This window comes from Sturnira hondurensis, unplaced genomic scaffold (assembly GCF_014824575.4).
Source record: "Sturnira hondurensis isolate 20B ecotype Veracruz unplaced genomic scaffold, ASM1482457v3 Scaffold0021143, whole genome shotgun sequence".
Classification (NCBI taxonomy): Eukaryota; Metazoa; Chordata; class Mammalia; order Chiroptera; family Phyllostomidae; genus Sturnira; species Sturnira hondurensis.
This window is the reverse complement of record NW_028093774.1, coordinates 28,073,565-28,093,555: the sequence shown is the minus strand read 5'-3', so window position 1 is coordinate 28,093,555 and position 19,991 is coordinate 28,073,565. Positions and strand designations below refer to the sequence as shown.

Below are 19,991 nucleotides of genomic sequence, written 5' to 3'. Positions count from 1 at the left end.
AGTACAAGTTTCATCTGGGACATTGGGAAGGAGAGGACCTTGGGCCAGCCTAAAGGGTGGGCAGGATTTGGAATATGTAGTTTGCAGAGGATGCATTCTGGTAGGACTGTAGGTAGAGGTAAAGAATGATAGTCATTTTAAAAAATACTTGAAGGGCTAGCCCATGGGAGAAGAATCAGAATAAATTTTGATCTTGCTAAAGGGCAGAGCCAGAACGACTTTACAAATTTCAAGGAGGCAGATTTCCACTTAATGTGAGATCAAACTTTCTAACCAAAATGCATTGCCCAAGTGGAGTGGGCTGCATAGTGAAGGGGTGAGCCCTCCAGGCCTGGAAGTATTTGTGCAGAACACAGGCTGTCTGGAGTTTGGAGGCAAAGGGGCTTGTGTGCGTGCACAGATGTGCGTGTGTGCAAGGCAGACAGGAAGCACTTGTCAGCTACATATGTGTTGCCTTAAAGAGCTGTGGTCAGAGAATGACCCCTGCAGACCCCTAAGCCACATACCCTTCTAAATGAGACAGATTGGCTACTCACCATCTTTAGGTGAGAGAACCTGAGGCCTGAAATGGTGGTTTTCATGAATCCGAATGTTGAAATGTACCTGAGACGCCATCTAGCCCACAGAAGAGCACCCCTGTCCTCTGAATACACCTCAGAGTGCAGAGGCGTCTCCTGAACTACAGGCCCCATCTTTGGATGCGGAGAAAATTGGCCTCATCCCAGTGGCTCCAAAGTATCCCCCAGCCTGAGGTGCCTGGAATAGCCACTGCACTGACCCTTCTCTTCCCTAACGGCACCTCCCAGATGGCCTCAGGCAAAACAAAGCTCAGAAACGAGTGTGGGGAAAGGGACAGAGGCAATGGGTAGGTGGTGAACATGTGGCACTGTGTGTACAGGGCAGGGTCCAGGGTGACAAACAGGGGACATGAGCCTGTGCTCTGTCCTTCTAGATCCTCGAGGACTCATGGGTAATGATGCCCTATACTGAAAGCACCCCACTTCCAAAGCCTTCTCAGGGCCTGTTTTTTGCTCTGACCATGAAGTGTGCCCAAGGCTTCCTGCTCATTTTTCTCTTCATTCCAGCCAGCCGCAAGGTCGATGACGCACTCGATACAAGCAGCAGCTTTCTTTTATGGACATTACTAAGGAGCTCTCAGAAAGCAATTTTCCCTGCCTAAGAAATGTCTGGGTAAATGTGGCATGAGTGCCATCTGGCCTAATTCTAACTACGGTACACTAAGAATGTCTCCCTGCCTCACACAGGGCCAGCCCTACGCCCAGATGCAGTATTTGCAGCTGTGTGAACACATCTCTCCCCTTCCCTGGGCTGATCACCGGATAGGTCTCTCGTTGCTGCTACAGAAGAAGACAGGTGAGGACGACAGGAGCACTGAGGGTGCAAACCTGGCAGTGCAGAGCCGGTGTCCTGACTTTTGGGCCACACCCCCAGGGGTCTGTCAGGTGCAGAGCGATGCTCCCAATTCCCAGGCAAACCTACACCTCACCTGGTGTTCAGGTTGTCCTGGTACTGCTTCACTTCCCCGCTGCGTGGGTGGCCACTCTCTATCAGGCTGTTGGCAGCGAGGTTCACACCACCAATCTGAGTCACCAAAGTCTTCATCTCCTGGTCCAGGATGTCAAACCTGATAAGGACAGAGAAAATGAGGACTGGTGAGGCAGCAGCAGGCACTTCATTTCCAGCGGCCACCCAGTCTCCAGAACGTGTAGCTCTTGTTTCCTCCTCCCACTTCCTAATTACATTTGACCAGGTAAGGGGTGGACGGGAGAAAGGAGAAAGATATGCTGACACAACATATTTGCTGGTTCATGGGTCCGGTTTCTGGGTTCACTATTTCTCGGACCAGGCTAGGAGAGAGCTGGTTCATTACTACATTGGACGCTGGCTCAACAGAGAGGCAAAATGAGGTGATGGGAGGCTAATAATCACAGAGACCACCTGCTTCCACTGCCTAAGTTGCTACTCTTAGACCCCAATTCCACTGCCTTGACGCCCTGACCTGAAGGTTACTCCCCAGCCAGATGTTCTGTCCCTGGGTAGGAGAAGGGACAGCTGCTGTGGGGAGGGGAGCCACGTGGTTGTGAAAGCTGACACTTCCAGTGTAAGAGTCCAGGTCCCTTCAGCATCAGTGTGGGACCACCCGATCATGCCCCAGGCAGTGACCTTTTCTCTGCCTCAGCTCCCTGGATTCTATGCTTGGAATTCTAGAAGACACATGGGCAGGCCTTCCATGCTAAAGTGCTGATGGGGTCAGAATACCGGAAGTGAGTGGCCTTGCAGACCAGTGGTTTACCAACTGGTCTCCGGGGCTCCTCTGGGTTCTGTGGCTTAGGGACTGCCACAGAAAGGTAGAGCTGCTGGGTCCCAGCCTCTCATCTCCCACTTAACCCTATCAGCTCTACTTTACTCTGACTTAGAGGTGAGGGATTCCGTATACAATTCATTTGAACAAAGACTGCTGTAGCTGAAAAGTCATTGAATAACTGGATTAGGAATAGCTCCTTTGCTTGTTTTGAAGAAAGCCACTGGGCTGAAGTACCCAAAGCTACACAGACAAATTAGAACCTGTGACTCCTGGTGCCTGGCCATTGCAATAAAGGGCATCCCTCAGCCTCTCAAAGAGACCCTGGCTGATCTAGAGGCTGTTCCCGGTGGAGGGGCAGTGCATGCCTTGGTGTGGGGAGGCAGGAGGGGAAGGGCCAGCTCTGACCTGTGCTGCACGACCTCCAGGTCCTCCAGTGTGTCTGGGATTTCCATCTGAGCCAGCCACTTCTCCTTCTCGCCCATCCACAGCTCACAGGCATCTGTCTCCCCAAACACTGTGTACAGGTCCAGGGCATCCTGTAGCTTCTGCCGACGCAGGTCTGCCTGAGCCACCACTTGCTGGTAGAGCTCCCGGAGGACCTGCAGCCGATTGGTCACATCTGGGGAATCCCGAAACTCTTGGGGGAAGCCCTGGGCCTGCCGTTCCAGATGCTCCATCACGGCACGATTCTCCTCCAGCTCCTCCAGAAAGTCCTTGTGCTTCTTCCCCAGAGCCCGTGTGGCTCCTTCATCCTGCCCCACGTCTTCGCCCGAGAGCAGCTTGTGAGCATCTTGCAGCCAGGCCTTTAGGTCATCTGCATCGCCTTGGAACTGGAAAAAGTTTTCAGCATCCTGGAGGTTCTTCTTACGAAAGGCAGCCAGCTCCTTCAGCTGGTCCCACTGGGCAGACACCTCCTTGATTCGGGCTTCGATCTGCGGGTGCCCAAACTGCTTGCGTGCGACCATGCCCTCGGCCTCCTGGAAGATCTGGTCTAGGTGGGTGTCCAGCCCACGGAGCTCGTCCTCAAAGGCTTTGTGCTTGCGCTGCAAGATGAGCACACTGGTCAGGTCCTTGCCATAGTCCAGGGAGGAGTAGATCTGTTCCTTCTCCTTGATCCAGCTCTCCGCCTCATCCATCTCCCAGAAGAACTTCCAGAGCCGTTTGGACTGCTCCAGCTGGACCTTCCGCCCAGCTGCCATGTTGCTCAGCTCCTCAAAGCACTGCTCCAGGTGGCTGACACGGTCCTGGATGACCTGGGGATCACAAGGCTGGTACCCTGGGAGTAACGGGAGGAGGAAAGATGAGAGGGGGAAGGGCTTCAGTCCCTGGCAAGCTTCAGATCAGCTGCGGGGCTAGAACAACATGACCTAGAACCTGCCATTTCACTGGAGCTCTGGGACTGGATGCAGGGCATCTCAGGTGCTCAAAGCATCTCAGGGCAGGCCAGCTTCTTAATAATTACTTTCCAGTAAACTGCCAGGGATAAGGGGGATTAAAAGTTGGGTCAACTCTCAGTAGAAATGTACTACATAAAATTATTTTTTAAACAGCCTAGACACAAATTGCAAGATGATTATTCAAGGATGCAACAGAGTCTCCTATTTAAGACCTGAAACGATAAACCTAATCGTCTCTGCTATAGCTTGAACTAGCAGAGAGGGTGAAAGATGGGATGAAGCCTTGTGGGTGCTTATAAACACCTTCTGATCATAGATCGCCATAGCAGTTGCCTGGTCTCTGGAGAGTTTTGCTGTCCCTCAAGCTTCTTCCTTGCACCATTCATTAGTTAACCAAAGAAGCAGAATTCTAAAGCTACGAGATTCATCCAAGCTGGGGTGCTGAGACAGAGATGGGGCCCTGGCTTCTGAGGCCTCAACAGGGAGACTTCAGAATTCTCACCTTTCTCCTCAGTGAACTTCAGAGTGGCCGTGGTGATGGCCTTCACTTTGTCTCCCTGAATGGCAATGTCAGCCTCCATCAATTTGTGTTTCTGTAGCAAGTCCTCGACCTCCAGCAAGTGCTTCCCAAACTCGGCAGACAAGAGGTGAGCCTGGCAAAGAGGACAGACAGGGTGGAGGGAATGAGGAGAGTTGAAGAGACCGATGTGCTAGAAGAGACCCCTCCAAAGGGGGGATCCATGGTATCTGGTCTGGTGTGGAAGGGGCTGTAGAGCAGGAGTTCCTACGAGGGGTGCCCACTGGACTCATTCTTGGGTCACCTTATGCAAGCTTGAGCCCCTCACTCGATCTTCTGAATCTGCCCTGGGTTTGTGTATTTTAAATAAATGGATTGTAAATACACAGTCCTGGGCAGGTGTATTTTAAAAAAGCGCCACGGTCACTCTGACGTGCACCCTGAGCTGAGAGCACTGTGGTGGAGGGAGAGGAGATGCAGACTTCCTGGTTGCCCTTCTGCTGGCAGGTCTGGATTCTAAGCAGTCAAATCCCAACTACTCAGAGCCCAATTCTCCAGGTTCCTGATTAAGGTCTGTCTCTCTGGGGCCTGCAGGTCAGTGCCCGTGCTACTCTGAACGCAAGATTTCTTGATTATAGGGATAGAGCAGACCTGGGCTGGTGACTTGTCTGGAGCATAGTGAGCCACGCAGTTGACAGGCAGATGCAGCCAGACACTGTGTGGCCTCAAATTCTCCATTCTGATTCAGGGACGTGACTGGCTGGGAGGCATCTAAGGAACCACACACTAATGCAGGATAAGCACTGAGGCCCAAGGTGGGTGCTGGAGGTGTGGGGGATGGGCAGCCCCCGGGCCCACCTTGATCTCGTCCATCCAGTCGATGCTGTGCAGCATATCCTGGAAGAGCTTCTGCAGTGCCAGGGTCGTCTCGAGTCTCTGGCGCCGGGCCTTCAGCAGCTCCTGCAGGTAGTTCCACAGGCGCAGGATGTTGTCCTTGCGGGCCGTGATGCGCTTCTGGTCATGGTAATTCTCCTTCTCCAGCTCCTGGGCCAGGTCTTCCAGGGCCCTCACCCGCTCCTCGTAGGCGGCTGTGTCGGTCTCGATGGCCTCATGCTTCTTCTTGGCGGCCTCCACGGCTGCCAGGTCGTACCCAAAGTTATCCTGCCCCACAGAGAGAAACACGGGCAGCTCAGTCAGGCTCCTCTTGGCTAGTCCCCAAACACAGAGAAACAGACGGTCCCTTTGGAATGACTGCTGGGTGGGAGGACCATTCCCAAGGACTTAGTCCTGCCACCTTTTTCAGCCCATCTCATCGGAGCCAAGTTCCAAAGACTAAATGTCTCACAAGAACCCTGAAAAGAAGCTTGAGATTCTACTCACTGTGCCCTATGCGTGGGTGCGCTGTGTGTAAGTTATTAACAGAGCCGTGCTTGGCCCGCTGGCGCTCACTCACCACCTGCCTTGAATGGACCTGCCTGATTCTGGGCGGGAGGGGGCTTCTGACTCAGAGCCAGGCAGCTCTAAACAGATGTCTTGGGGTGCACACCCCCCCCATTCTCTCAGAACACTTGCTTTCCCCTTTCTGGATGGAATGCAACTTGTTTCCAAGTGGGAAGAAACATGCTGTCCTGGACGATGGGCCCTGGGCTCAGTTTTTAGCTAGTGAAACATGACTCAGTCCTGGAGGCCCGAGCCCAGAAGGCATGCCTGACACACACGAGGTGTCCTGTTTTCATCACATCCCCAGAGGACCATGGTTCGGTGTCACCTCGAACCCTGGCTTTAATTGATGACAGCTTCAGGGGCCATTTTGGGATTGTGAGGCTCTGTCCCTAAAAATGAGATGTTACATTCCGAAGAGTTTTTCTTCAGATGTGAATCTTGACCCACCCAAACCTGGGAAGCAGGGATGCAAGGTCTGGGGAGAGGCCAGCCTGGGCTCCAGCCCAGCTGACTACTGGGGTCTCTGGAAAGCTGCCGCTCTCCGGCCATCCCCAAGGGTGTCCCCCTTTACCTGGGCCACAAGGCGCTGGTTTTCACTGAGCCACGTCTCTCTCATGGCGGCCTTCCGGTCAAAGCGCCGGGCCAGCTGCTCCAGCTTCTCCTGCCGAATGAGCTCATTTCTCAGGGCCAGCTCCCGCCGATACTCGGCTTCCTCCAGGCTTTCCCAGGCCTGCCCGGGGGACAGAGGAGAATTCTTAGGGCACAAGAGGAACATCTGGGTTGGGGGTTCCATTTCTTTTACCCAACACTGAGTGATTTCAGGAATGTAAGCAGAGCCTTCGGCTTTCATGCAGGGGCCAGCCAAAGATTCTGGGAGCCCTGCTCATGAGCAATCTGTTCCCTCTTCCCCTAAACCTGCCTCGGACCCTCGGTCTAATATACCATTGTCTCCATGGATGTGCTGTAAATGGCTATCTCCATTCTAATAGAATTTCCAGGGGTTATGAAGCCCCTAAAGCTCTGAAATATTAGAAGGTGCTTCCCTTCTGTTATAAGCAGTTAACATTCCATCTTAAAGAAATTCAATGTTCGACAGTGCTAGATTTTAACAACCGGCTCCAGAAATGGATTCTGGGCATCTGAACAGGGGGCGGAATTGAGGGGTCATGGGTGGAGCTGATGTCTCAGAATTAGGTTCAGACAGCACCCCAAGTGCTGTGTGTGTGCAGCCAGTGTGTGCAGTTATTAACACCCCAGAAAGCGGCTTAGTTTAACCCTGTCCAGCGACCACTCCCTGTGCCCTTATCACGAACTCAGCCAACTCACTGGCAACATGCAGTGGAAAAGGCTACTGTACCCGGTTGATGTCAGACACTAGTTTCCCATCGTGGGGCGTGTACACTTTCTGATTATTGGCTCTCATCCGGGACTGGATGGTAAAAAGTAAGACTTCCAGATTCCCCTTCTCCTGAAACCTGGCAAGAAAACAGAGGCAGGGAGGGCAGTGTAGAGATCCCTATCGCCAAAATGTCTGAGTCGATGTGCAACCCTGGGAACTTGGAGCTTGGATAGCAAAGCATATTTCCTTTAAAAACAGAAGGTAAAAAGAACCTAGAGGTCGACTTCCCTGTTAAAACATCCATCATGCTCGCCGGCCGAGATCTAATGGGGGTTGAGCCTTTACAGCACCAGAGAAAACGCAACATCCACCATGCGGTTGCTTATCGTTTGTTCCCCAGGGGACGGCTGACTGAGTGGTCTGGGAATTCCTGTGGCTATCATTTTACCAATCGATATGAGGAAGCTTTCCCCCATTCAGCAAATGAGGAAGGCTTCTGACTAGCTCTTCCGTCAGGTTTTTATTGCGTGAGACAATAAATCCTTAGAAACAGCATTGTCCACATAAGAACATATTGCATTGAAAGCAACTTTCACCCGAGTCCTAATGAGCTGGCTCTCCTGACAGGTCCCAGAGGCCAGATGCTTCTGAGGGGGCAGGGAAGGCTGGGTTCTGGGAGGATTTTAGGTGTGGGAGATGAGAACTGGCAGTGGGGTGATGTCTGGAACTTGGGGTCCAAACTGCAGGTACCAGGGTACTTTGTCATTTCTGCATGTATGCAGGGATCTGCGAACTTCTCCATCCTCCACCTGGCAGTGGTGGGTCAGAGTAAGCTCTTAGGCCAGCCTAGTAGCTCTGCAGGCTCACAGGCGCACGGAGGGCTGTGGCACTAGGCACTGTGCACACAGCCAGGAAATATCACCCCTGTGTGCAGAGCCTGGTAGACTCACAGGGGATGTTGTCTGTGTTCAATTCAGGGCTTTCAGATGGGATAGTGTCAGACCAGAAATCAGATACTTGTTTATAGCACATTCCAGGCTCCAGCCTCACCTTTCTCTGTGTGAGAATCATGAATGAAAGTGTAGAAGATGAGAGGAGGAGGAACAAGGCAGAAGGTACCACTGATGAGCTGGAAATCTGCTTCAGGAGAGCTGGGCAAGCTAACAGCAGTAAGCTGGAATGCCCTATGTGTCTGTGTGTGCCTGTTTTCACACGTATGAAGGCACACGTGCACACATGGTTGTGTGTGCCTGTGCACATGTGTGTGTGTGTGTGCACCCAGGCCCTGCACACACTGGGGGGAAGAGAAGTCCCGACAGGCAGGCTCAGCGCTGTCCTGATGAGCAGTGACAGACGGGAGAGAAAAAGAAGGATTTATTTGATGATCAACACGCAGAGAGTTCTGGGGCTTACTGTACAGACGTCATTGCCAGAAAATAAGCCTGAAGCTCAGTGCACAGATGAGAAAGGAACTTCCAAGCACGAGTTCTTGGAAGGGACCCAGATGCCTGAGATTTTGCTGCTGCCCCGACTCAGGGATCTGGGAAAGCACCTTCTTTGGCTATGAGTTGAAGGTTACTCCCCAGCATCCATTTCCTATAGGCTGATGCTTGGGATCGGGAAAGCTAGGAGGGGATGAAGCAGGTGATGGATACAAAGCTCTCTAGCCTCTAGAATGTGCCTGCAAGGTACACTTCTCAAGGCCCAGAGTCTGGCTCTACCTTTAGTTTCTCAGCCACTAATGACCACCCTCCCTCCCAAAAGCCAGGGCCTTACTTGGGTGGCTTCTCCACGGTGCGGTAGGTGCTAAAGGCCTGTAGCTGCTGCTGGACGCCAGTCAGGGAGTTGGCAAATTTGCGGCTGTTCAGAACTGTGATGGTCTGCTCAATCCAGGTGAGCAGGTCCGAGGCGAGCCCGCTGTACTTTTCAATCATCTTCTCTGTCTCAATGGCATGGTCGATTACCTAGGGAATCACCTTATTACTCATCTGCATCAGAAGAGCAATGATGCCATCAATGAGGACCACTGTCAAGGTGGTCTTCCTCCTCTCCAGCCCTGCAGTGTTCTGTGTTGGGTCTGTTCCCTGAGCCTAAGGCTGTGGCTAAGGCAGAAGGAATGGCAACCTTAGCAGGCAGCTAGTCCTGCTCAGGTTTAGGAGTTGCCTCCTTTTCATCTAACCCCATAGAAGATTGGTCGGCTCCCTGTGCCAGGATACCAGCCATTAGAGGGGCCAAAATCTTGTTCATTTTTCAATATATGTTAGGAATTGAGGGCTTCCAGACACTGTCTTTGCTAAACACCAGGCACAGGAAGATGAATGAGAAATGGTGCCCACACTGATGCAGCTAAGGAGCCAGCAAGAAGAAGAATCTGGCATGAAGTTCTTCACAGTGGGATGGCTGCCTGGTATTCCATGGGAGCCTAAGAGGCCTGCAACCACAATAAACCAACAAATAAAAGGCCATGTGGGAATATTCGTGAGGCGTGGTTCTGCAGGTGGAAGATGGGCTCAGAGCTGCAGGCTATGACATCTTTCAGGACAGACCACCAATCGGCTTTGGAATTTAGAATGGGAGTCATTAACCTGGCTTCAGAGGAAGTGGGTGGGTGTGACCTGCCCCTGGCCCCACTGAGGCTGGAGCTCTGGCACAAAGCTCCCGGATGGAAAGGCAGCATCTCAGTCATGGCGTAGGTGTGGCAAATGGGGAAATGAGGGGCAGCAGTTATGAGATAGCTCAGTACCTTGCCAACGCGCTTGCCCTCCACCGCCAGCACCTTCATCTTGGAGAAGTAGTGGTAAAATGCCACCACATAGGTAATAATGGATTTCTCATCGGGGTTTTCTGTGAAGACATCTGCAAGGGAAAAGGGTGCTGTCGGGATTGAACTGGAAGCCAAAAATGTCTGGCTCAAAGGGTTTATGTCTATGTTTCTCCAGCATGAAGTCCAAAGGCTGCCCTGGCCACTGGTCAGGCCAGGGGAGGTGTGAGGAACCAATTGGAGCTGAAGAGCAGGCCCCGAGCAGAGCCCTGGCCTGGCCACCAACCACCTGTGGTGCCCATGGCTCACCCAGCCCCTGGCCTAGACTCCGCCAGGTGCCCTGTTGGCCTGGTGCTCCCTCCAGCACACCAGCTCCCGCAGCTACAGCCAAGGCTGGGGTGGGAGCTGCTCACCTTCAGGGTCGAGGAGTGGGATAATGCCCAGCTGACGCTCGGCCACATCGAATGCGTGCTCCAGGTTGTGCCGGGCATTGGAGTCTTTCAGCTTATCAAAGTCAATCAGGTCAGGCCTGAGGAGGAAGCCAGACTGTCAGAAGGGAATGGCAGCCACGGCATCCCCACCAACAGGGCAGCCCCAGTAGGATGCAAAGGCCCTGGGCAAATGCAAGGAGGTGGTCCAAAGACTCTGGGCAGACAGAGGGAGGTAGATGGGCAGGAAAAGTGAAAGGAGGATTTGGGAGCAGAGGGGCAGGGGCAGCTGTGAGCACCTGCATGTGGGGAAGGTAGCAGTGGGAATTTAAGGCAGGCAGGGCTGCTGAGGGTGAGAGAAGGACGAGCAGAGGTGACACTCCTGTGAAGCTTCAGTAGTAACCTCCATGCTGAGTGCAATGTGTGCGAACACCTGCGAGGGTTCTGCCCCACCCCCACAGCCCTCTTCTCCCGCTCACCGGTGCTTGTGTATCAGGGCATTAAAGGCCAGGCCATCCTTCCAGCTGGAGGTGAAGTTGGTGACATTGACATTGGGGTAGCTGCATCCAAGAGAAACATTAAGACCTGAGAATTAGATTCTTTTCGAGTCCCAAACAAATGTATGAACAGAAGGGCCAATATACTGGGAGAGAAACGGGCCTGTTTCTCCTCAAACTGCTTCAAAAGGAGGGCTCCCCGATAATGCGGGCCTCAAAGACTCATATACCCCAAGAAACCCCCAGTCTGATCCAGGCAACTCTGGAAAGGAATCCTGTGTTCCAGGCCTCAGAGAATCAGGTCAGGACTTTGCATCAGTTATCCCCAAGCTGCTATAGTTCTGGGTGGTGATGTCGTGTCCCTTGGAGATGGCAGAGCTCAGGGAAGCAGGTGGGTGGGGAAACGTGGGTCCCAGGGCATACCCTGCCGTCTTCATCTGACACCATAACAGCAAGGCATCCTTGGCTGAGCGTGTCTCACGACCTTCCTGAGTTTGGACAACAATGTCCTGAATCTGGGGGTGCAGGAACGAGAGGGACAGAATTAGATTTGCATCTGGTTCAGTGCCTTCCTGCTCTGCCTTGGGGGGGACTCTTTCCCTCTTTCCTCCTCCTTAGCCATCCGTCTGCCTCACCAGCCCTGCAGCAACACCGTTGCCTGAGGCCCTGGGTCCCTGGGTCCCAGTGGCCTGCCTCCTGCCTTGGTCAGCGGCAACACACAGGGATGGGGACAAGATGGCTGTGACTTGCTAACTCTGCTGGGAGGCTGAGAATGAACAAGCGCTCTGATCCCTCTGCAGAAGGAACATGCTCTGCAAGCCCAGGAAACATCTGGATTAGGGGTTTCTCCTGCCTTTTCATTCTTCCCAGTCCTGCCCTCATTACTGTTTAATCACGCACACTCACTCAGAGTGAGAGGGCACACCCAAGGTCACTTGGATGAGAACTTCAGTCCGCGAGCAAGTGCCGTATCTTCCTTTCCCTGCCTTTCCCTGCCTTTCCCTGCCTTTCCCTGCCTTTCCCTGCCTTTCCCTCCTCTGACCAGGTTCTTCCTGTCCCCAAACCAGCAGGTGGAAGGCCCTGCTTCCTCCCCTTGCGCTTTCTAAATTTCCTTACTAATAACGAACCTTGAATTTCAGAGTGGGAAGAATGAAGTTTCTGATGAAACACATGAAAGCAGATCTTTATTGTTTTTGCAATTTCTGAACCAAACTATGTCCAAAACCGGAAAGTCACACACATTGGGGGCAGGGAACAAAAAGCACATCTTCTAGCCGGATCTCACTCAGCGCAGCTACTAAATTCTGTCTTCTCCTTTAACAGACCACACTACTGACTGAACAGCCGGCCCTGTGCATCAGCCGCTTGGTGGTGCAGAGGGTGGTCTCTCCTTCCCACCTGGCATTTCCCCCATAGGACAGGTTGCTAGCCTCCCAGAATGTACACAAACATTCACACTTTATATACCCTTTTATAACATCCCCAAGCCCTGTCTGGCCCAGAGAGGCTACCCCCACCCCTTCTGCCCTCTGGGAACCCACCTGGAAGCGAAGGATGATGGTCCAGATGAGGCCCAGGACCAGGCGGTGGTTGCCGTCCACGATGTCGTGGGAACCCATGTTCTCCAGGTGCACGCGCTGCTCCTTGAGGAACTGCAGGGCCTTGTCCACGTTCTCCAGGCAGTGGATGCGCATCTTCCCCTTCGTGGGCTTTGGCTGGGGGACAGCAGTGGCCCCACGGGCACGGAGGGACCTCACAGTTACCACACAGGTGGTTGCAATCTGGACCAGCTCCTATTGTCGGCATCCACCCTGTATCCTCTTGGTTCACCTCCAACTCCCACCATCACTCCACGACACTTTCCGACTCTGTTCTTTCAGGCAAGTTCAGAGGTTCCCTCCCTCAAGTACCCTGCCACCTGGCCATGTCAGTACTGAGCCTGGGACTAAACAAAGCCTTCTGAGTGGGTGATAATGGTACTCAAAACACAATACCACAACAGGTAGTTGAGCACCTACAATGTGCCAGGCACAGTGATGAGAACTATTTACTGTCAGGTGGTGACAAGACTGGCTCAGTTTGGTGATTGCTAATGGGTCTGTCCCACCCTCCAAGCTCCTCCCTCCCCACCCTGAATGGCCCCAGCCCAAACTGAAGGGGACGGCCATCGATGAGTAACCTCATCAGCTAAAGGGTTCCCAGTGGTAACTCTCTCTAGTGTACTTCCAGTGCAGGGGGAGAATCAGAACTTAGCCCGGCGCTGAAAGGCAGCAGAAGAATGTGGTGCCTTTTCATTCAAATCCTGAGGTGTTACACTTGGGGAAAATGAGACAGGGACGGTCTTGCCTGATAGGCCCAAGGTCACAATGAAAGTAACTGAGCAAAACATGAGCCTTAATCTGGTTCTCCCTCAGCGGCAACACCACTGCTGGCGGGTTATAACCGACAGGGTCTGTCATAAACTCCCATTTACAAGAGCAATAGAACACACAAGACAGTATCTCCCACGATTTTCTCTTGGTTCCAAGAAAGATGCTCATTTCTCCAGCTAGGTAACGGGAACGCATCAACGGATATATCTTAGCCTGTGTAAGGAGGCTCCAAACAGATGCCTTGGGGTGCACACACACGCTCGCATCCTCTCAGAACACTGGTTTTCCCCTTTCTGGATGGAATCCAGACCAGCCACAGAGGCCCAGACCCCACATGGAGAAAGTCAAGGACTTTGTGGCTTCTGGGAGAAGCACGGAGGGTGGAAGAGGCCAGAAGAGGCAAGGAATTCTGAGAACAGGTCAGGGAACCTCAACAACCACAAGGACACCTTCCATCATTAAGGATTAAAACCTCCCAAAAGAATAGGGAGTGAGTGTGGAAGGCCATGAGAACTGGAGATACCCGCAGACCACATATTTCCTGAAGAGGCATGATGGCCCGGGCACGGGGAAAGGGACCACGGCACAGACACAAGCTTTACCAGCATCTCTCCAGACAGCACCTCCAGCAGCTTGATGAGCATACGTCCATCCCGCAGGTCCTTGTAGAGGTCGGTGATGCGGCAGGACACACGAGCCAGGTGCGAGTTCACCCACTTAGTGAAGGTTTTCTTCTGGACCACTTCTCGCTCATCTGAGAGGGGTGGGGCAGGTGGGGGGGGGAAGAGACCTGGGTTAGGTTTCCAAGGTTGGCAAAGTCCATGTACAATGACATGGAGTCAAAGAGTTTTCTCTGAATTGCAGGGTCCTCCATCCCCAGCAGAGCTATTCTGCACCTTTCCTGGGAGCATTGTGATCCAGGCACAGCCATAACTGGGGCCATAAAGAGATGACTTCCACTACTGTATTCTATGCACTGTATCAAGACACCCTCATTCAGTCATCTGTTTTCCTGTGCCAATCAGAATGCCCTGCACCCTTGTGCCAGTGGGCTCAGACTTCAAGGCCAGCTTCACCAATCCACCCATTCACAAATATTCCCTCTGCTAGAATGGGTTCTCTTGCCCCCTCCTCACCCCACCCTTTCACCTAAATCCTATTCATCCTTTACATGGATGTCAGTGTAAAAGATTCTTCTACGTAAAGATTTCTTGACTCCTTGCCTAGGTCAGGTCTCCCCTTGTGTGCCCTGACCCTTGCGTTTGCAATTCTCATTTATGTTTCTCTTCACACTTGTACTGGTTTAAAGTCTGTCTCTCCTGCAAGACTGTAGGCTACTTGAGCCCAAGGAAGTCTCTCTTGTACCCATAGCTGTACTGTGGCTGAACGTACAGACATTTGCTCAGTGCTTATTGGTGGCACACCTGTGCTAGCTTGATGGCACATACAGGGGAAAAAAATTGCCTGTTTTCAGTGAGCTCTGGGCAGGGAGAGGAGATGAACAAGGAAATAGTGAGACTATGTGGAATGTATGATCCACCTGGGGTTAGGGAAAACAGAGGCTTGGGCTGAGGGCTATCCATGACTATCCTTTTCGCATGAGAATGGCAGGCAGGGGTTCTCCATCTTCAGACCTAGGAAGCTGACGTGACACCCACCCCCCAATCCTAAATCAGCATCAGCCGAACCTGGCTTCCGGCCCGTGTTGCAGCAGTTCAGGCGGGATGCCTCTCAGCGCCTCTGCAAAACAGGTGCTGGTGACCTGTCTGTCAGGACTGGGACCCTGAACAAGAAGCTGGAGGGAGGACAGAAGGCTGGGCTGGAAGGACGGAGTAGGGAGAGGTGAAAGAGAGAGAACGGTAGTAGACAGAAAGAGGATGAGGAGCGAATCCTCCTTCTGTTCGCCATAGTGAACTGTTTGTGGTAACCGGCTTCTGGGCACTTTGGTTGACGAGTACAGGCAGGAGCTGGGCCTGCAGCCACGGAGAATCCCCAAGGGTCAGTCACAGCGAGGGGAGACTCAGAGCAGCCCAGCCAGGAGCGAATGTCAGTGCCTCTGGGGCAGGCTAAATGTCTGCTCAGCGGAGCCTGAACCGTGGAAGGGTTGGCTTCTTAAATTATTAAATATCTGATTTAACAATAACAAAGAGAGCAGCCCGGCCAGCATGGCCTCAGGGGTGTGACCGGCAGATCCTGAGGCTCTCACAGCACCAAATCCCTTCCTACTGCAAAGCTTTTAGTGTTAGGAGTGCAGATCCTTCCTTCCTTCGTTCATGCAGCAGGTATTTGCTGTACAACCATTAGGTGCCAGGCTCTGGTGGCGGTGGGCAATTCAAGGACAGGAAGATAGCTCCTGTGCTTGAGGCAGACATGCTCTACCACAAATATGAGAAGCGCTGGAGTCTCATATAAAGAATTCATTAGCAGCCATCTAGATAAGACTTACAAGAAAAGGAAAACACTACTTCTGACTATACAAATCTAAAATATGAAATTGAAATGGCACTTCATTCACCGTAGGCCACCGGGCAAAGTTGCAGCGGGGAAAGCCCCCTGACTCTTTTGCTGGCAGCAAATTCAACCACTTCCCTGATTTCAAGGACTGCTTCAGGAAAACACAGCTGAAGTTCGGACAGCCTACCGCACGGAAAGCGTTTGCGTTTATTCTGGGGCGTGCTTGGACTCCAGAGTCGGCCGCAGTCCCACAGCGAAGTTCCCAGAAACCAGAGCCGTTCTGTGAGAGGCTGGCCCTCCCAGTCAGAGGTGGAGCTTTGACCGAGGGGTTGGTGTTCTCAGCCCCTTTAGAGGTGAATGGCTCACAACACTAAAGGCCTTTCTTCTCTCTCCTCCTCCTTTAAGAATCCAAAATTTCATTCCATGGGTGATGAGACCCATGTATTTGTGCCTAGCAAAGTGTAACAGAGTGCATTTAGGTGGATACATGGAATTCAATCCTAGGCTGCTGGGCTGGCACATAAATCAATGCAGATCTCCCAGTTTTCAACACAGAAATGATGCCTCCAAGATATTGGGGGTGCAGTGAGCTCAGGCTGGTGTTCCAACATCCGGCATCCAGGCTGCCTTTACTTGAAGGCTGGAGTGGAACTGCCCAGAATCCCTGGCACCTTGAAACACTCTGCAGTGTGGAGACATGGGAAAGATTCCGAGAGGCTAATGATGATCACGGGAGAGAAAAGGCCCAGGGGTGGAGATTCCTTTCCACTATCGGCACACTCAGCACATTTGCTCCCGGCACAGCCCAGGTGCTCGCCAGGAGCCTTCCAAGCTCCGGAGAAGCAGGTGGCTTGGAGCCGGCTGGGCTGGGAACCCTGGTGGTTCCAATAGACCCGGGAGGTGGCCATGCATTGGGCCTGCTGGCCCCAGGGCACTTGGGCCACTCTGCAGGGACCTTCTGTGCAAAGGAGGCCTCAGCAAGGCCCTGCCAGCACCCAGGCCTTACAGGAAAGAAACCCTGGCAGCACAGGAAAGAAAGCCCACCAGCATGGGCAGTCACTCCTGCCCCTGCTGCCACCCCACCCAGGGCCACTCCACTCCCGTGTGTTTCTCTCCCTTTCCTTCCCAGGCTGTGGCCATCCTCATTCCCTGCTATGTGTTAGGGATCTCCCTCGAAAAGCCCTAATCACCCTCTCTGACCAGCTAGCTAGAATCACTGTCCGGGTATTGTGACCGGGTGATAGTTCCTTTACACACCCCTTCAAAGATTCATTTGAGGCCAGATAAACCCACGACACCAAAACTCTCGAATACTTATCCACTAATACATTAATACATGAAAAGTGCTTCAACTAGTACCTGGCCCACAGAAAGCTTGCCGTAAATGTTAGCTACCGGCTACCATTGTTAGCATCACCACTATTACTATTCCCATGTGCGGGCCCATTCTAAACGCTGCAGGAAGGCCGGAGCAGCCTCCCCTTCCCCAAAGGCCGCACAGGCCAGTAGAGGAAGCAAGGCACAAACCCACAAGTAGTTAATTTTGCAACCACACTAGAGGTAAAGGGCAGGTCATTTTAATAATACAAAAGCTGTCATCAGGTAATATTGGATTAATTACCAGGTAAATGGCACATACAATAAATGGTCAAGGTTGAAGAGGAGAGAGGTCATTTCTAATTGGAGGAGCCAAGGGCAGGGGGAGCTCACAGAGAAAAGCACTTTGGACAGGCAGAGGAGGACGGGAACAGAGAGACAGAAGGCGCCCACGCGGCGTGGCAGAACAGGACAGAGCTTTTTAAGGGGACTACTGATAGCTACAGGTAAGAAGAAAACATGTTGAAAATAGGTTTTAAACCAGATGTGGAATGCCTTGAATGAAAGGCTAGTTTAGATTTCATTCTAGAAGCAAAAGGAACCACTGAATGTGTGGCAGGGTTATTTCCTGAAATATTAATTTGTGGGGCTCCCAACAGTAATAAAAAGACAAAAGTGTTTTAGCTTAAATTTTAAAAGATGCATGTAAAATCTGTCCAAAAAAACCCTTGAAAGGGTCCTGAGGTGCACGAAAGTTCTGACTAAATGGAAAGGCACACCAAACTCTCAACTAGGGAAACTCAGTGTCATCAAAGTATCCATTTACCCTAAACTAATCTATATATTTACTATTTTAAGTATAATTAAATTACATAATTTAAATTAGATGACCTAGAGAAACTGTTAGAAAATTCGTTGGAAAAACAAATAAAAATAGCTACAAAAATTCAAAAAAAAGAAAGGGTGACTAACCTTCCCAGCTGTTTTTTTCTATCAAGTATTAAACAGCAGTATAAAGTTATAATAAAGCTGTGTGGTACTAGTATATGAACAGACAGACACACCAGTGGAAAAGAAATACTCCTAAGCACACATAGGCATTTCATATCGCATAAAGGTGGCATTTCATATATGAAGGGGAAAGATGGATCACTGGGCTAAGGAGGTAGGCAAAACTAGATGGCCATCCAGGACGAATTAATTGAAATTTATACCTTATACTCCAGAATATATTTCATTTGGGTTAAAAAACTTAAATGTAAAACATTAAACCATAAAAGTGCTGAACACACCCTGGCTGTGTGGCTCAGTGCCACACACTGAGTGCCAATCTACCAACCAAAGGATCGTAGGTTTGGTTCCCAGTCCAAAAACGTGCCCCCTACTGGGGACGCATGCCTGGGTTGCAGGCCGGGTTCCCACTAGGGGGCATGGGACAAAGGCAGCCACACGTTGATGTTTCCCTCTCTCTCCTTCTCTTCCCCTCTCTAAAAATAAATAAATTAAGTATTAGAAATATCAAACCCAATGTTTTACTTATAATGTTCATGTGGGGAATATGAACACAAAATCCAAAAGCCATAAAATAAAAGACTTAAAGACTATGTTAAAAAGATTTTTGTGTGGGATAAAATAAGTAAAATTAAACAAATGAGGAAAGATACTATGAAGGGCTAATTATCTCATATATAAAAACATCTACAAATTAACAGATCAATAATCCAATAGCAAAATGGACATAGGAATGTGAAAAGTTAACAGAAAAGAACCATCAAGATCTCTTAAAAGTGTGGAAAATTGTCCAAATTATTCATAATAGAAGTGCAAATTAAAAGCATACACGCACACAAAATCTAATACATGGCCCTTAATGAGTTTGGACAAACTAATCATAAAAGACATTTTGAGACAACTGGGAAATTTTGAATATTAAGTGGGTATTAGATCACATTATGGAATCATTGTTAATTTATTAGGTATAATAATGATATTATGGTCAGTTGTGAAATGTTCTTGTTTTTCAGAGATATGTACTAAAGTATTAGAGGTGAAATGTCATGACCTTCAACTTACTTCAGTAATACTTCCACACCCACCATGGACAAGCCAACCCGGCAAAATATTATCAGTTGTTAAATCTACGCGATAATTCATTATACTTTTATTTCTACTTTTTTGTATGTTTGAAAAATTTCATACTAGAAGTCAAAACACTAAAATGAACATACACCAAGGTGCTATGTTATGTTTCACGTTATCAGGTGGGCAAGGATCCAAAGGTCTGACCCGATACCTGTTTGGCAAGGATATAGGGAAAAAGCATTCATATGTTGCTGGGGAGAGAATAACAGCAATTCGGAAGACGGATCAGAATTACACACGCATATTCTTTTGAACTCCGTATCCTACAGGTAAACATACAATAACCTACATAACAAGGTTATTCACTGTATATTTGAAACAGCAAAAGATTGAAAACCTAAATGTCCACCAATAGGGGACTAGTTAAGTTAAAATTATTTGTGTATAACAATGGAATATTATACAGCTATAGAAAAGTGAGTGAGCTTTTTAGGTATTAATATAAAACAATCTTAAGCCCTGGCCACATGGCTCAGTCAGTTGGAGCATCCTTTGTGGACTGAAGGGTTGCAGGTTCAGTTCCTGGTCAGGGCACAAGCCTGGGTTGTGGGTTCAATCCTCGGCTGGGGCATCAATTGAAGGCAACCAATTGATGTTTCCCTCTCACACCAATGTTTCTCTCTCGCTTCCTTCCTTTCTCTCTAAAAATCAATGAAAACATGTTCTCAGGCAAAGATAAAAAAATAAAACAGTCTTCAGGGTACCTGGGTGGGAAAAACCCAGTAGAGAATAATGTACAAGAAGTAGAATAGACTGCTTGCTAATCTGTGCATGAAACACTCCTGCAAAGACACATGAGGCACTGGGTGTGGGGAAGGAGCGGGGTGTCTGGGGCCCAGGGTGAAAGTAAGACATCGTCTGCCCTTTCACATCCTGAGTGATGCCCACTGGGTGTACATACGACTCATTCAATACAGAAATACACTTTTCTTTTTCTAAAGAAAATATTAAACTGTTTTTCTCTCCCTCTCTCTCAAGATAGCCCAGTTTTTTTGTGC

At 50.5% G+C, this 19,991-nt stretch overlaps 1 protein-coding gene across 1 annotated transcript in view; it reads right to left on the bottom strand.

The window, feature by feature from the left end:
- SPTB (spectrin beta, erythrocytic) overlaps nt 1-19,991 on the bottom strand; it is a 66,551-nt gene that overhangs the window by 35,937 nt on the left and 10,623 nt on the right. Inside the window, exons 2-14 of the mRNA XM_037031795.1 lie at nt 13,683-13,834; nt 12,250-12,423; nt 11,132-11,223; nt 10,691-10,771; nt 10,197-10,312; nt 9,766-9,878; nt 8,799-8,986; nt 7,041-7,158; nt 6,255-6,413; nt 5,099-5,401; nt 4,226-4,376; nt 2,732-3,602; nt 1,508-1,645 (exon numbers count right to left, since the gene is read on the bottom strand). Of these exons, the coding sequence (XP_036887690.1) occupies nt 1,508-1,645; nt 2,732-3,602; nt 4,226-4,376; nt 5,099-5,401; nt 6,255-6,413; nt 7,041-7,158; nt 8,799-8,986; nt 9,766-9,878; nt 10,197-10,312; nt 10,691-10,771; nt 11,132-11,223; nt 12,250-12,423; nt 13,683-13,834 (2,656 nt within the window). The remainder of the gene's footprint in view (nt 1-1,507; nt 1,646-2,731; nt 3,603-4,225; nt 4,377-5,098; nt 5,402-6,254; nt 6,414-7,040; nt 7,159-8,798; nt 8,987-9,765; nt 9,879-10,196; nt 10,313-10,690; nt 10,772-11,131; nt 11,224-12,249; nt 12,424-13,682; nt 13,835-19,991) is intronic.